The sequence below is a fragment of the Electrophorus electricus genome, chromosome 3, assembly GCF_041902795.1.
Source record: "Electrophorus electricus isolate QZ-2024a chromosome 3, ASM4190279v1, whole genome shotgun sequence".
Lineage (NCBI taxonomy): Eukaryota > Metazoa > Chordata > Actinopteri > Gymnotiformes > Gymnotidae > Electrophorus > Electrophorus electricus.
This window is the reverse complement of record NC_137499.1, coordinates 26,701,137-26,717,491: the sequence shown is the minus strand read 5'-3', so window position 1 is coordinate 26,717,491 and position 16,355 is coordinate 26,701,137. Positions and strand designations below refer to the sequence as shown.

General features: G+C 48.0%; 1 protein-coding gene across 3 annotated transcripts in view; it reads right to left on the bottom strand.

Moving 5' to 3' along the window:
• Positions 1-386: 386 nt before the first annotated feature.
• The window catches only part of unc5a (unc-5 netrin receptor A), a 124,993-nt gene continuing 109,024 nt past the window's right edge, over positions 387-16,355 (bottom strand). For all 3 annotated transcript variants that reach the window (XM_081710846.1, XM_081710847.1, XM_035533329.2), the window contains 5 exons: positions 14,390-14,623; positions 7,561-7,710; positions 6,142-6,306; positions 5,367-5,545; positions 387-3,925 (listed from right to left, as the gene is read on the bottom strand). In XM_081710846.1, coding sequence (XP_081566972.1) covers positions 3,760-3,925; positions 5,367-5,545; positions 6,142-6,306; positions 7,561-7,710; positions 14,390-14,623 — 894 coding nt within the window. In that variant the 3' untranslated portion in view covers positions 387-3,759. The remainder of the gene's footprint in view (positions 3,926-5,366; positions 5,546-6,141; positions 6,307-7,560; positions 7,711-14,389; positions 14,624-16,355) is intronic.

The window sequence follows — 16,355 nt, the reverse complement described above, 5'->3', positions numbered from 1 at the left end:
TACGAATCCTTTCCATATCTAAGCAGCTTCTCTCTTTGAGACCAAACATCACTTGGAGGCAGAATGTGATATGACTGGTGTTTTTTGCTTCTTTTTTTTTTAACGTATTTCATCCACTAAGTGCCTTTTTAAATAGCTTTTGTAACTACAGACTCATGATGTGTAGCTTTTTCAAAAGGAAAACTACTGTATACTTTTCAGATTAGAAATTTTTATGCAAATAGACAAGTCATTTATAGATGTTTGTACAATTGACATTTAATCAAATCTGCAAACATGTATATTAATAAAATCCTTTAAAAAAACTTTTTTTTTATTTATTATTTATTATTTTGCTATATACACAGTACTAGTCAGGTATGCCATAAAAAAAGATTCAACTCCTCTTTAACAATATATAATTTATTTACATCCATTTCAGATTGAATTACTATACATACCTTTCTGAAATTTCATAGATATATACATAAGGCCAAGTAAATACTTGAAAGCACTTAGAAACGAATTTTCAAAATTCTACCCACAAATCCATATCATTGTCCAAAAGTAAAGAAAACCCTTCATTGTGGGGCTTCTTGTTAGCACAAAGTCATCAACGACAATTTACATTGACGAAGAAAACAAAAGTACAAAAAGAAAAGAAAAATATGATTAAAAAAATTTTACAATTGCATAAGCGCTGTGGCAGGTTAAATACAGCATTTTGACTTGCGGAAAGGCAAGGAACATTGAATTAAGAACTTGAACATTCAAAGGTACACAATTCTACTGTTTTCGGTTTCAAAATAAAGTGGAAATCTGGAAAAGTAACACATTCTTTTATACAGAACAGCTAAAGAATGAGTTTGACAATGTACAGTCATGGGAAATATATTGGCTTTTCTTCTCAAGGACGCATCTCAGACATATTAGATGAATGTGCCTTCCAAAGTTGGCTTTTTAGATGACAAATGACAAGTGTATCACCCTTTTTTGAATTTTTGTTTAAAATTGAATTTTATACTTGGATGTTTTTCACTAATGGAATGTAGTGTAAGGAGGAAAGAGGTCAACATTTAAAATGCACACTGACTGAAGTGGTACCAGATTAGACGTTTGGGTCGAGAGTGAGAGGTTTCCGGTTAGAGGGTCCTGAGGTCTGCTTTCGGTTTGTGGATTTGGATGACGTGTGTGGGGTGCTGACTCTCACCTCTTGTCCTGTAGATATTCTCATTGGCTTTTATCTCTGTCCCGATGAGATGCTGCGTGAGGCTGAAACACAACTCTATTTTTTTTTTTTTATGTTTTGTTTTTAAGATACCTGCCATAAACCCCATCCAGTTCACAAACAGCTTCAGGGCATAACAGAAAACTAGTGTAGAGGCTTCTGGCTTAACCTGCCAACACTGCAGAAATCCTTTACTTAACGCTGTGATCAATGAACAATAAGCCAACACTTCACAGGTTATACTTTGACAAATGTGACGCCAGTTGTCTCATCTTTTTTTTCTTTTTTTCTTTTTTTGGCTCAATATTAAAATATCATTTACATTTACTTACAAAGTGCTATATAATAAATATTTAAATTGCATTAACAGTGAAATGCTCGATATTAAAATGCTGCACAATTAAAAATTTACATTTGGAAATTAAATGTATTGTAAATGGACGATTTTGTATTTATTGTAAATGGATTTTGTTATGAAGGGGAACCTGTTGTGTATATTTTGAGAAATTACCAAAGAATGTCGTGACGTATATAAGACACAGTTAAAGGATGTGATAGAAAGTGATCTCACATGGTTCTAAACCTTTGGTTACCAACTTCCAGAGATGTTACATGTAGTGCCAGCATCAAAACTGGGATAGAAAAGTATTTTTATATATATATACACACACAACATGAATTTTATAGATGAAAGTAAAAAAATATTGAAAAATACATGATTAATTGTAATCATAAAATTTAACTCAGGAAACATCTTAAAACCTAAGGCTCCAAGCAAGCTTGAAACCTTTTACATTGTTCTGGGTTCTTCAAAAAAATTATGCCTCTTATTTAATGAAATAATCTCTTACAATCACTTTTGCTACCAGCAAATGGACTGGAAAGATCCAGTTATGGCCATTACCTTTGCAGGTTAACACGGAGGTGGCCACTTTGGGAAGGTACAACTGGAAACAAAACCTTCACATTCATAATAACGGACGGTCGTGAAACTTCCCCGCACACGTTAGTAGTGTGTGCACAGCAGTGGACTTGATGACGGAGGATAGCAATGAGAACCGCTGCTCCTAAATTTGTGGCTTAATGCAATTTCACTACATGATAAATAACTTTCCTTTTAAAACAAAGTCTAATCTTTGATTCTGTTTTGAAAGCTGCATGCCAGAACCATCTGATGCAACAACAAAAAAACCCAAATCCTCATATAAGTCCACATAGTGTTTTCTTTTTTGTCACAAAAGCAGAAATCAAATTTAGCTTTGCCATACCAGTACAGAATATCATAAAGCCAAACTGGACTGGCTTTTGGACTGAAACTAAAACCATTTATTCTAACAATCTAATCTTATCAAATAAAACAAATTTGATTAAATGCAAAAAGGAATAGCTGGAAATAATTTGGTGGAACGGTTCTATATTAAACTTGTATGTCCTTTAGAGCAATCTCTACAATAATGACTGAAATTAGAACTAAAACAAATTCAGAAATGTCAACAAAATGTGGACTGTGTACAACATCGTCAAGGCAACCTTTGAATCCTAACAAGGTTTCCAAAGCCTCCTTAGAAAGGTCAGAGTTGCTTTAAGTACTTTTAAAAGCATACACCATCATCGGTGTTTAAAAAAAACCAAAATCCCTGAACGTATTTCTATTAAAATTTCTTTTTTTTAATGACTATGTCTTCTAAAGATGCTGCATACATTAACTTATTAGCCACCGGACATTGTCATTTATCAACATTGCATTTGGGAAGTTCTAATTATGGCTTTGAATAGTGGTACAGCCACATTACAGGTGCCTGAAATGGGTCAGAGAAAAAAAAATGTGTTGATGGCTCCCACAGGACACAGTTCTCTACATCTGACTCTAAGCTCATTAAAGGTACGGAAACATTAACTCGCTGCTGGACGCACAAAAGCAGCACGATGGCCATAAAACCCAGACTCAATTTCCTCTGCCTTTTGTAATGGGAGATGTTACTCACTGTATCTTTAACGGTACTCTCTGTGAATGCTGAAAGTTCTCTGTGAGGTAATAATGCATCGCCTTCTGTAGTTTTCCTCAGTATACAGCATGTGTTTGCATATTGCTAAATGCCTTGTGACACTTTTTCAAATTGCAGGCCACCAAAACCTGTGACTGGGTGGGCCTTGATTCATCCCTTATTTTTCCATGATCGGCTGTTTAAATTTCAGGAAAAACTGAAGAGAAATGTGTCTAACAATGAGGTGTGTAAAATGAACTTATTGGTCAAATGACAGGGTCAGGGCAACATCTGGGATTTCCGCATATGCCATTGCAAAAATGAAATTTACTTAGTGTGTGTGTGTGTGTGTGTGTGTGTGTGTGGCCAAGCGGGGGCATAGTATATTTTTAATCACAGCACATATGACCCCTTGAGTGGCTGGTAAACCCTGTTCTAAGGTTAGTCCTTCCTCTATAAATGGAGGGTAGGAAGGGCAGTGACATTTTCTGCCCTTACCATTGAGAGATTCATGTCTGTTGATCTCTCCTGCTTGCCTCTGTGTGTGTGTGTGTGTGTGTGTGTGTGTTAGCACTCCCCGTCCGACACCAGGAATATCATGGCCTCTTGTTTGCCGATCTCTGCCATGACAGCAGCCAGCTGGTTGAGGTTGCCGCTGCAGAAGTGCTGGGCTTCCCACAGGTCCAGGATCAGCGATGTGGGGCTCGCTTTGGATGCAAAGAAGCTCATGTGCCTGGCGACGGGGGGAGACAGACAGTGTGAGGGTGCGGTACCACCCCTGGCTCCGCCCCCGGCCCCGCCCCCAGTCCCACCCCGGGCTCGTTCTAAAGCGCGGGGGTGACGCTCTGCTGCGTCCTGCCTCAGTCCCTTTGCGGCTCCTGCTGAAATTTGCGCGTGTGGCCTTTTGTTTCGTGGCTTACGGCCTGACTCGCACGATAAGTGTCAGTGGGTTCAGCGCGGGTTCAGCCTCGGCGAGGCGGCCCGGCTCGTACGTAAGAGCTCAGCACAAAGAACAGGGAAAGGGGAGGGAAAAAAAAATCACACGTTGTTGGAACTGTAATACATCTGGTATTCTATATTAAGTGAGCGTAGGAATAGCTGTGTGACGGCATGTGGGGGGACATCATACCCATGCCCTTTGTCACACCCACTCGTGCTCTGCTGAGCTTCTGTGTTTGTCAATCATGCTAAAGTAAACTAATTGAAAAACTGAGGATGTACGCTGTTCTCACCCCCCCCAAAGACCCTCCGACACCTCAGTTGCCTCAAACGTACGTAGCTTCTACATCGGCTCGTGCCGTGGTTTATCTGACGAATCGTTTTGAGTGAATGCCGTAGGGGGTAAAGGCTTGGGAGGCCTCGCCGATACGCTTGCAGCCCGTGACCTTTCCTCCATCGACCTGGCAGAACCTCTCGGATCAAAGCCGATCGATGACAACAAAGCACGCTGCTTCGTTGGGCGGGGGGGGCGGGCGTACCTGGAAGCGAAGGCCGAACGCTCCGGTCGATGGGCCCTATTTTTTTCTCCCCCACTCTTCCCCTACACTCGCTTTATCCCGAACCGCAGCCAGTGCCGGCACTATACTTCCCAGGCCCAGGAGGAAGCGGCTTTTTCTGAACGGGTCCAAATTCCAAGCTGCCTTTTTCCATGGGCTAAATGAAAATGGATTGTTTTGGACCTGAGTGCTAATTGAACCAGAGTCTCACCACTTCAGACTGTAATTAATTGGACCAAGTAAAGCTTATTGGACAAATGAAGTGTACCCATTATGTTTCATTACCTGGAGGAAGTTAAACAGGAGCATAATTAAATCACAGCCTTGTAATTTCCTGTGGACTCGGACTGTGTTCGATAAGCAGCTCAAGGCCGTGTGACGGTGTGTGTGTGTGTGTGTTTGGGTTTGGGTTTGGGTTGGTCCACCCAGATGGAACAGCCAACGTTATACCAGGCATCTACGGCCAACCATACCTGTACAAACTAACCCAAATGTGCTAACGTTGCTAAAGTACCTGTCCAAACTGACCGAAACACACTAACGTTGCTAAGGTACCTCTCCAAACTGACCGAAACACGCTAACGTTGCTAAGGTACCTGTCCAAACTGACCGAAACACACTAACGTTGCTAAGGTACCTGTCCAAACTGACCGAAACACGCTAACGTTGCTAAGGTACCTGTCCAGCTTCAGTCTCTGGGCCAGCAGTCTCCAGTCAGCCCCGTTGGGACAGGGTGTGTCCAGACTACTGCAGATCTTCTGTCGGATCAGGTACGGGATCTGGAAGGCGCTGGGGCCAGCCAAGGCAGGGGTGCTGTTGTCCATTAGCAGGAAGCCTGTGTCCAGCGGCCTGGTGTCCTGCAGGGCAGAGGAGCACACTGACATGACTGTGTGTGTCTGTGAGAAAACTGTCCACTTAAAACGCTCACTGCTGTGTACCAGGCAGCCTGATTACCAGCCACTACTGCATTTTACAAGATTCCAATTGTTTTTCTATTGATTCATTTGTGTAAATTTCAAAAACTGACTCCTTTAATGTTGTACCTTGCATGTTGTGATATCAGCACAGGACAGAAAGCAGGGGGCCCTACTGGTCCGACGAAACCCAAACCACTGTGGCTTTAAATGCCTCATTATCATTGTAACACAGACCAAAACCTGACTCTCCCCTACACGCCTTCAGGGAGCCAAACAAATCCACATTAAAGTTTTGTGCTGATCAGGCATAAGTGGCGGGAAACACGTTCCTTGCATCTCTGTAACTGTAGTTTGTGATACACTCATGTGCAGCATTAGTTGGCATGAGATGGTCCAATCGGCATACTGCATGGAATGGGTCGCGGTTAGTCCGGCCCAGTTACTGCAGTGGCGCCCTCGTCTCCATCGTGTCTGGAGGGTCAGGAGCACGCTTGGCCAGAGGGTGGGTGTCGGGCAGCGCTACGGCGCAGGCTCACCTTGGAGATGTTGAAGTCGAGGCTGATGCTCTGGCCCTCGCCCTCCACCTGCCAGACGCACAGCATGCACGAGAGCTCGCATGTGGCCGGGCTGAGCCGCTCCAGCGTGAATGTGCAGTGCAGATTCCGCTGGGAGCCACTCCAGATGTGGTAGAAGGGGATCTCCTACACACACACACACACACACACACACACACACACACACACACACACAGTGTGGAGGACAGAAGCATGGCCTCAGAGCTCATATAACAGGGAAATATCTTAAGAGACTGTTCCCTGCATGAAAACATCAGTAGAGGGAAGGAAAACGTTCCCTGGGACATCCAAGATCATACAAGCAGGCTCCACCTCGGGACCTAGAACAGGCTACGCCTCTAGGCCTAGCATCTTGGGCCCCATCTCTGAAATGTGTACCTGCTAAAGCCCAACACCATAGAGCAGAAAGCCTTAGAGGACACAATCCCATCCTACTGTTGTTTGCAGAGATTAGACTGTCTGACAAAACCTTTTCCCATTTCCAAGCACAACAACAAAGAGCGCACTATCACAGTTGAGGCGGTGAGAGCTTCCAAAGGTCCCCTCCTTATCGAGACGACTGTTACCTCAGGATGGCCTGAAGTAAAAGTGAAACAGGATATGATTAATGACTATGCAATTTGGCTTGAAGGCTTTCTTTGCTACTGATAGGACGGAAAATGAAATGTCTGATAACAGTTGAAAAGAGGATTTAGAGGATATACAAGATTTCATTTATAACTTTAGAAACACATGACAATACAAGTTCTCAGTACTTTTTGTTGGTTTTTTTTTCATTTAGCTTTAATTTACCTTACTAGTGATTTCTTTGTTTGACTACGGTGGCAGTCAGTTTTAGCTTTCCTGCAATGCACTGTTCTGTCCTAAAGGGGGAGCTGTTGCACAGGCCGAGTCCAACCAACGCGTGGAGCTCTCGCTACGGCGAACATTACTGACATAAGCGATGAGACGGCGCTGTTTTTACGGCACTTGCCGGTCGCCCTTTAACAGCACAATCGCAGCGCATTCGGAAACAGCCTAATGAGGCCAGACCGAAGAACCATCCAATTAGAGCGCTATGCTCTGTGTGGCCGCGGTGGCCGTAAAGACCCACCGCTGGCTGGGACAACATATCGAGAGCCCGTTCAGGGTTGGGCCCGTACAGGGAGAGCTGATAAACTCCTGCTCGGAGCGTGGATGATCAGGCCGGTGCGTCAGAAGGCCGTCGTTAAAGAGAGACCGGACGGCGGATAAAGGCCGTCTCGGGGGTAAGTGACGGTAACAGGCAGGGTGAGGGAGTCGGGCGTGGAGGGGGCGGCGGGGGTTGAGATCCGAGGAGAAAAGGCTGAGAAGTGAGAAGGAGGGAGATGAGACCGAGAGAGTGAGAGAGCAGAGTCCTACCTGGTAGCCAGTGAGGAGCTTGCTCCTCCAGTGTGTGTGGGGCAGGTCGTGGATGGAGAGGCGCAGGTTGTGGTAGCTGTCCTTGAAGAGCAGAGCGTGCGGTTCGTCGATCAGGCGACCTCCCAGCTGCATCTCCATCTGCATCACCTCCTGCAGGGGGAGCACGGGGGAGGTGAGGGCAGGTCCCGGAGAACACGCGACACAGCTGCCTGGACCTTGGGATGAGGCGTCCCCACGGTGACCGCAGCGAGCCTGTGAGAGCCCGTGTGGACTCCGCTGCACGTAGCGGTGACAGTGAAAAATCACAACGCCCCCCCCACCCCCGTCCTGCTCTGTGGACCGTGAGTGCAAAGCAAAGTCACATCAAGGTCATCCCAAGGTCATGCTGCTGCCATCATTACACTGCAAAAGGAGCCTCCCCCCTGGGTGGGCGGAGGAGGTCTAACATCAAGACTGTGACCCTTGGTCCGGTGCCTCGATTAGCCGGGCTCGCCTGTGCCCAGACCGGAAGGCGCGCCACCAACGGATCGGATTAGCACGTCCAGCTGGCCTTCACACCGTGAGGAACTGCTTGCTCGTGATGTTTGGAGTGGCGGACGCCACGGATTCCAGGATAAGGGGAACGGAGAGCCAGTCCACCGGAGCAGGCAGCCGGAGAGCAGCTGGAGGTACCGGCGTGGATAACGAGCGTATGCTCGGGCGGCCCAGCGCGCGTGGTCTGGGCTCGAGGAGCGGCTAAATGAGACGGAGAATCTCTGTGATTCTTATCTGCAGTGAGATTACATTTTCTTCACCTCTTTGGTGCAGGCTACACCGATTTCAATTAAAACGAGCCGGGGACCCGGTAATCACCTGTTGGCCATGAGGACGACCCCGTCTGTGTGACTGAAATTCCCTCTCAGGTGGCCGTGTCCTAGCTTGTAGCTGGCGTGCCCTCTCGGACCAGAGCCGCCGGTCTCTGAGCGATACCCTCATAGCAGCACAAGTGCAGGCGTCCACTGCGGCCAGGCCTCCTTCACATAACACTGGCAGCGTTTTACGACATCATGCGCCCAAACATAAAAGCTCCCCAAAGACCACAGAAGATGAACTCGCAGTTTGTGTGTTTGCTTTCGACATATGGTTTAGACAGAGAGAAGAATGGTCTCTTATACGCCTCATTGTCTTCTTAATAAATTACTTTGTGCCGAGGGACATTTACAGGAGGAAAACAACAGAACTCCGTAAAACTTTATTCAGTCGACCAAAGGCAAGGCGCTTGATATGTGTGCTGGTGGATCGGGGTGGGGGGGGGGGGGTGCGTTATTTGTCTCTGATTTACGCAGCGGTGCAAGTGGATGAGGACGACGAGCTCTATGCCTGCCTAGAAACGCCGCACTCTTACCTTCGCGACGCTGAGCGTGGAGCAAAGACAGAAAGGAAGTGGGTTTTTAGAACTTTACTCCGAAAAGAGAGAGGAAGATGGAGAAGGAGAGAGAGAGAGGGAGAGAGATAAGAGAGAAGAGATAGAAAATGAGGTACCCAGAGAGGGAGATGAACACAGAGGGAGAGAGAGCGCGATATGGAGGAGAGGGACCGTAATGTTTGTGTCCGGAGGTCAGGAGGCTGCTAGGCTTTGGAAGGGAGCGATAACTGGATTATAGGCCTGGTCGCGCATGCCGCCGCCTCCTCGTCCGGCTGCCTCTGCCGCTCCTCTGAAGGAGCTCCGCCTGGGAATTGGAGAAACTCTCGTATAGTTAATCTCACCTCTCTGCCTCTGACAGAAGGAGGTTAGCCACCGCGCCCGACTCTCCACCCACAAACCGTGGAGATGAAGGGGGAATCAGCGCGCCCTGCACAGACGCCGAGCGCGTCTGCTGGTATTGCTGATGTCCTTTGGATGCTTTTAGAATGTTGCACCCTTGTGCAAAGATGGGAGGTGCTGATCCTAAATCAGTATTTCTACTCGGACCCTTATGAATGAGTGTAAAGCCTGCACCAGAAAAAACAAGATTCACCGCTGAGAGCAACAGGAAATGGCCATGATGTCACTTAAAACCAACAACACAGCAATTCCAACTGTTCTGATAATATTGTTACGGAACGGAAGGATTTCCATCATGGCGTTTTATTTTATTTTTTTCCTCCGCAAAATGGATTAATGTGATCTGTGCAAACAGCGAAGACTCAACGAACCCAAACGACACTCGAGATAAATAAACACCTTTGCGTGGAGCTGACAAGCGTGTCTCCCAAGCCAGCGACGTTCTGAACGATGACGTCGGGTTGCCCACACGCGTTCGTTACAAAGACGTGTTTGCACACTTAACGGTCCCCTCTAGTGCCGCCACGTCGCTTTAATTCTCTCTGTGTTTCTCTTCATCTATAAACGGTTCTCCCCGTCTGTCTGCCACCATCTTTCCATCTCTTCCCTGCCTGTTTTTTCTCTCCATCCCTCCTTCCATTTCTCTCATTCTTTCTCTCCCTCTCTCTTTCTGTGATAGAGAGAGCCCATCACCCAGTCTTCCACCTGGTTTATAAGTCAGAATGTGAGCAGGGTGGCAGCTGCAGTAGAAACACACACACACGTGCGCACGCACACATTGTTTGCAGGAGGAAGATATGCTTTGCACTTCATAAATCACAGTGAAAAAGTAAGTGCATCACTGGCAACGTGTCATTTCTCTGTTTCTCCTTGCCCCTCCCGTGTCTCATTGCTCTGTCTCTCTGTCTGTCTTCCCCTCTCTCTCTCTCTCTCTCTCTCTCTCTCACACCCTCTCCTTCTCCACGATGAAGCTGACTGTCTTGTTAAACTTTACATCACCGATCAAAGCAGGAGGAATTACACAGCTGATCTGGCACTTTCTGACTGCTTTCTCTCACTATAACACGCACGCACGCACACACACACACGCACGCACGCACACACTCACACACACACACACACCCATCCACACCCACAGCCAATTACTCTGTTTTGAGACAAAGGTCAGAACTAAAAGTGCAAGTGCATGTACACCCCCCCCACCCCGCCACACATATACTCTGCTAAGTCAGCAGATATGAAACAGCAGACATTACCCAGAGATTCAGAGCAGTCGCAGGGAGCTAAAAAACCTCCATGGGCCTCTCTCATCTGCACTGCAGACATGCACTAACGCAATGTGAGGGGAGTTACGGGGGTCACTGCCCAGCCAGATGGAAAACAAGTTTCAGAATTTACTACTGCATAAGACATCAGCACTTCATCACCGCACCCCCCCTGCAGTCCTGAGCACAAGCGCCGAAAGACATCGAGCGTGTCAATAACAGAGGTACGGCCAGAGGGGCTGTTTGCCTGTGAAGACTGCTATGCTAACTGCCCCAAAGGAACAAAGGCGCATCAGAGTCTGAAGACATCAGAGACAATCATTACGGGTGGTACAGGACACGTGACCTGCATGCGCACTCACACACGGGTGCCTCTGTTGACGAGGCGCGTTCAGGGACGTCACTCGAGCCAAGGCTCGGATCTGACGCAGCGGGCCCCTCTGACGCTGTCAGTGTCCGGAACACGCTCGCTTCAGACAGAAACCAGACGGGCTTGGTTCAGCTTGACAACGAAAGCGTGGTTCATTTTTGGGTCCGGTAGCTGAGTGTGTGTGTGTGTGTGTGTGTGTGTGTGTGTGTTTATATGTGTGTGTGGGGTGGGGGGGGGGGGGGCTCCAGGTACGAGAGAAGGGGGCTGCACATTAAATATTGATCTAATTGGTCCCGTGAGGCTGCCAGCATATTGAGAGCGTCTGCGTTGAAATGCCACCTCGCTCCCAGGTGTCACGAGACACTCGAGATCAAAGCCAGACGCGCCGTTTTTAATCTCCCTTAATTGGGAGATGAAGGGCAGCTGCTCCTGCTGAGCTGTGGGTCTGAATGACAGGAGTGGGAGACGGAGGGAGAGAGAGAGAAAACACTAGAGCAACTAAAGAAACAGGTAGCGAGGTTTTGAGCTTGAGTAAATACAAAAGCTTGATGGCATCCGCAGTGAGGGGGGGGGTTTGTTTCAATGCCGGAGCATTATGATCTTTTAAGCTAATTTGGTGTCACGGTGAGACGCAGCCGTGTGCGCACAGCCGAGCTCGCCGTGCCCGAAGGCAACCATTACAGTCCATAACGCAATTAACGCATCGCGGACGAGGACGAGGGCAAAATGATGTCTCCTCATTGCTCCGTCTCCCGTTATCTGTAGCGCTAATTCCACAACACTCTTACTGGCAGTGATTAGCATAATAATCCAGAGACAATCACCATTAATCAGGGGCCGTGTCTCTCCGGGAGGCCAATCAGAGAGGAGCCTGTCGCTCTAAGCCCGGGGGGTCTGATTCTTTGGAAAGTGTTCGGTGCACCTGTCAAGAACATCACCCCCTCCGGAGAGGGCGACACGAGACCAGCTCAGGCCCACGGTGATCAGCACAAACGTGTCGGAGGCCTGCTGTTTCTATCCAAGTCACAGAGCAAAGAACTGCATCTCTAGACCCCGCCTCCATCCTGCTGTTCTCTAGACCCCGCCTCCATCCTGCTGTTCTCTAGACCCCGCCTCCATCCTGCTGTTCTCTAGACCCCGCCTGCATGCTTGCCCTGTGGGAAGTGCTGGGACAACACCAGCCCCCAGCACCAGAGCTGTAATTCTCCCACCTCCGCATGGCTAACTGTTCCATTTAAGCACACCAGGGCCTTTTCTGGCTCTCTCCTCAGCCATCCCCCTCTCCCTCTCTCCCCTCTCCCCTCTCCCCTCTCCCTCTCTTCGTCTTTGACCATCACTTCCTGCTTCTCTCAGTTCTTTTCTTCTCATCTGCTGTTCACCTTTCCTCTTCACACACTGCCTTTCTATCCCTTTCTCCAGCTCTCTCCCTCCCTCACTCTATCCCTCCCTCTCCCAACTCTCACTTTCTCTCCCTCCCTCTCAATTTTTTAATCCAATAAGCCTGACCACGTTTACAATTTTTATTTACAGTATTGCCAAAGCAATATTAAAACAAGAGTAAACATTTACAATCAGATTTGTATGAACTCTATGTCAGTAATGAAAACATTTGTAATCAGTGTGAAAGAATGCGTCAAGTGTGTGTGTGTTGTGTTTGGGCGGCTCCGTCTCTGCCGGTGTCACTGTGGCACTGCTGGCTAGGTCTCTGCTCTCTGGGCAGCCATGCTTTTTCTTACTAGCCGGTCTGAATGGCCGCGCTGTGCTCCCTGAGCCTGTACTTTGTTAGCGTGGTTCTGAGTTTAATATCAGTGACTGTGAGCAGGTAGTCTATAGTGTTAGTGTTTGTTAATGAACTCGGTGAACAAGACCATCTGCTTTGGGGCTCTTTTCTCTGCTCAGCTCTTGGCATCGCATTGGAGGGCGGGGGGCTGCTCTTTTAAATGTAGCCAGTATTTAATAACTCTTTTTTGAATTTTGAGTAGTTGGGGAAATTGGCCTCATTGCTACTGTTTTTTGTTATTCTTGTGCACTCACAGACTAGTTTTATAACATTCAGCATTCATAATTTTAGCTGGGTGTTTGTTCCACTGGTTCTCTTTGATTTGCGAGTTCCCCCACGCCTCACCACCACAGAGCACAATTTGTTCTTTAACCAACTGAAATAATTTGAGCCAAATATGAATTGGTGGTTGAATGTGCCCTTTAATTGCATAGAATGTCCTGCATCACTTCATTTATTGGAGGATTGAAGTGTCCAGTCAAACTAATCTTCATTCCTAAATTATTACAATATCTACATGTTCCTAATTTTTATGACTCTAATGTGAAGCATGATGTGTCTTTTTTTCAATAATTGTTTTGGCCCAGGCCTGGCGGTACTTCTCCAGTGGGTCCAGGGCCCGGGCCTGGCGGTACTACTCCAGTGGGTCCAGACTCTGCTGTAGCTTCCACTTAGTGGCAGACAGCAGAACCAGACGAGAACAGAAATTTGCTTTTTGAGTCGTGCAGAGTGAGACCAGCTGCTGCAGAGCATTGGACAGTGGTGGCCAATTCACTGATATAGATGTGGAATAATGTCAGGCCTAAACAGAAGCCTTGACTCACTCCACACTCCAGAGAAAAGAAAATAGTCTTTTGTTGCCAATCTTTATACTGCACTTATTGTTTCAGTACATGGATTTAATCTCTCTCTCTCTCTCTCTCTCTCTCTCTCTCTCTCTCTCTCTCTCTCCCTCTGTCCATCTCTCCATCTCCATCTTTCTTTAGGTGAGGCTCCTTGGCAGGCAGTGAGAGGCTGGAGTGACGAGTGGTCAGTGCTGGTCCCTCATACAGACCACAGGGCAGGAGTCAGAGCTGCCCTTCCTTTCATTTACTAATTAAGCATGCAAATGAAATCTTAACAGGCTCCTCAGACACGCCCCTCCAGGGAGCGGCTCTGGTATTAGCTCCTGATTATTCTTGATGCATTCAGAAAAAAATGGGGCGGGGGGCTTGAGCATGCCCACATGCCTCAGCTGAGAGACAGCCAGCCGGATGGAAGACAGAAAGAAACAGAATGGAGCGTAACTTATCACTGCTCAGCATGCAGAAATATCGACCAATCTCCAGGCACCGCTCCAACATATGAACCAATCAACACTCCAATCGGTACTTGTGCTTCTTAGAGGCTACATTCTTGGAGGGGACAATCTTTGATTTAAAGCCAAAGCCAGGAATTCCAGAACCACTGAAGTGGCTGTTTACCTGAAGCTGTGTTTTTTTTTAACTACACTAGTGGTATATGAAAAGTATAAAGAACTTGTCATCTGTCATCTCCAAGAATCAGTGAGAACTGCATACCACATCGACGTCAGCAGGGTCCTGATAGCCCTCGGGTTGGCGACCCCTCACCTTGATGAGGTCTTGTGTGTCATCCGTACAGTAGACGCGGATGCTGTACTCCAGCGTGGAGCAGTAGGTTGGCGCGAACAGCAGCAGTTTCAGCCGCTTGGCGGCGGCCATGCTCAACGACTCTCCCACCAGCGCGAAGCGGCCCAGCTGGCTGGTGAACACGCGGCACGTCTCCGCCTCCAGCTGGCAGTAGTACGGCTCTGGGGCTGGCTCCTCGCCCACCAGGAGCACGTCCTGAACGCATGCACATGCACACACACACACACACACACACACACACACACACACACACACAACAAGGTTAGAGCACCAGGCATGCATGGTCAGGGAAAGGGCAGAGGTGAGCGCAGGCTCTTAGGTTCAGGGAGGTTGCTTCTGCAGGATCTGTGGAGCGGATTTAAATCGTGGATTTCGATCTCGTTCTCTTCACTTCACTGAACTGCTGGAGCTGTTTTAGAATTAGCTGGTCTGTTATTAGCCTTATTAGCCACTTGGCTGAGATGCATTATAAATGTTACTTACACACACACACACACACACACACACACACACACACACGTTTTTCTCTAGGGTATAGGAAAAGTGTATCTGTTCGCATAAGAAAAATGAAAGGGCAAAAGAAATATATGAAAGAATTCTTTGACAATTTCCTCTTTATCTGTTTGATAATGGAGCCATTAAATGAAAAGGCGGGAATAGGGGATTTGCGTTTTGCAGTAGGTGATATTGGAACGGCCGTGATGCAATCACAGTCGGTGCCGGGAGACGCGACCTCATCCGCTCGTTAGCGTCTCCACGGCAACAGTGCGGCCAGTCCCTCACCATTTTACACTTTATCCATTCGTTAATCAATTAGCCGCTCCGGCAATTAGCCGCACCTTTCTTTAACGGCTGCAAGAACGATTTAATTGTGGACTCATGGTGGCAGGCGCCCATGCATCGGCGAGGAGTTCATTAGGCCAACAGCCGGCTGATGTCTCCGACACGCCAGCAACGACAACAGACTCTTCAGACTTCGGAGGTGTATGTAACGCACGGGAGACACATCTTAAGGGGAGGGCTTGTGGTGGGGTCTAAAGAGAATCTCCCACAGCGTCGAGCTGTCCTAATGAAACATGTCGCTCTTCCGTAGCCTGTGGTCAGATCCCATTTTCCAACGGCTCCCCAGAGTGGTTTTAATTAGATGAAAAGGCAGGTAGGACATGCAGTGGCAGTGACTCATCACCGGGACCCGATATTCTGCCGCACCCACCCAGTCGTGTGTCATCCAATCGGCTTCACGGTGGAGGTCCTGTCCCTACCCACCCCCCGCAACTCAGGCTCTGTGGCCAGGAGGACCTGCATCCTGCCGACCAGTAAAACAAGCTGCTATCTTCATCAGGGAAATTAACAGCGACACGCAGGCGTTTTGCGTTCCACCGCGAACAGAGTGCTTTTTCCTTCCATTTCTCTGTCGCTGTTCCAAACGGTTCAGCAGACGTGTTTCGGCCGCAATTCCCCCTCCCCCGAAGCTCTGCGTTCTCTGGAGAAATTAATTGCTCTAAGCCAGTCTGCCAAGACTCTATCCAGGACAAACTTTCCTGCTTCCTGCCTTTGTCTGGGGGTACCTGGGCAAGCGCGGGGCGACCTGTCGCCCGCGGGCTATATTTGGGCTGGCAGATGATTAAAAGTACTCTCCTAACCTCAGCCTAAAGACAGGGCAATTCATTCTGCCGACACCCCTGAGCTGCCACACTGAGGGGCCCTGAATAATTTATGCACTATATCGAACATGAAAGAGGACCTTCGTATGCCCCTCCCCAAGGTCCTTCCTCCTTCTCCCTCCTGTTTCTCCTCATCCTCCCCGCACACCTGGCGCTCTGCTGGCTGGGTGCCGCCTGTCCATGGCCGGCTCATGGTGCGCTCGTTGCTTTTTTGCGCGCGCGCACACAGTTCCGGGATTCTAAGAAGAGTTCTGTTCTTTGAC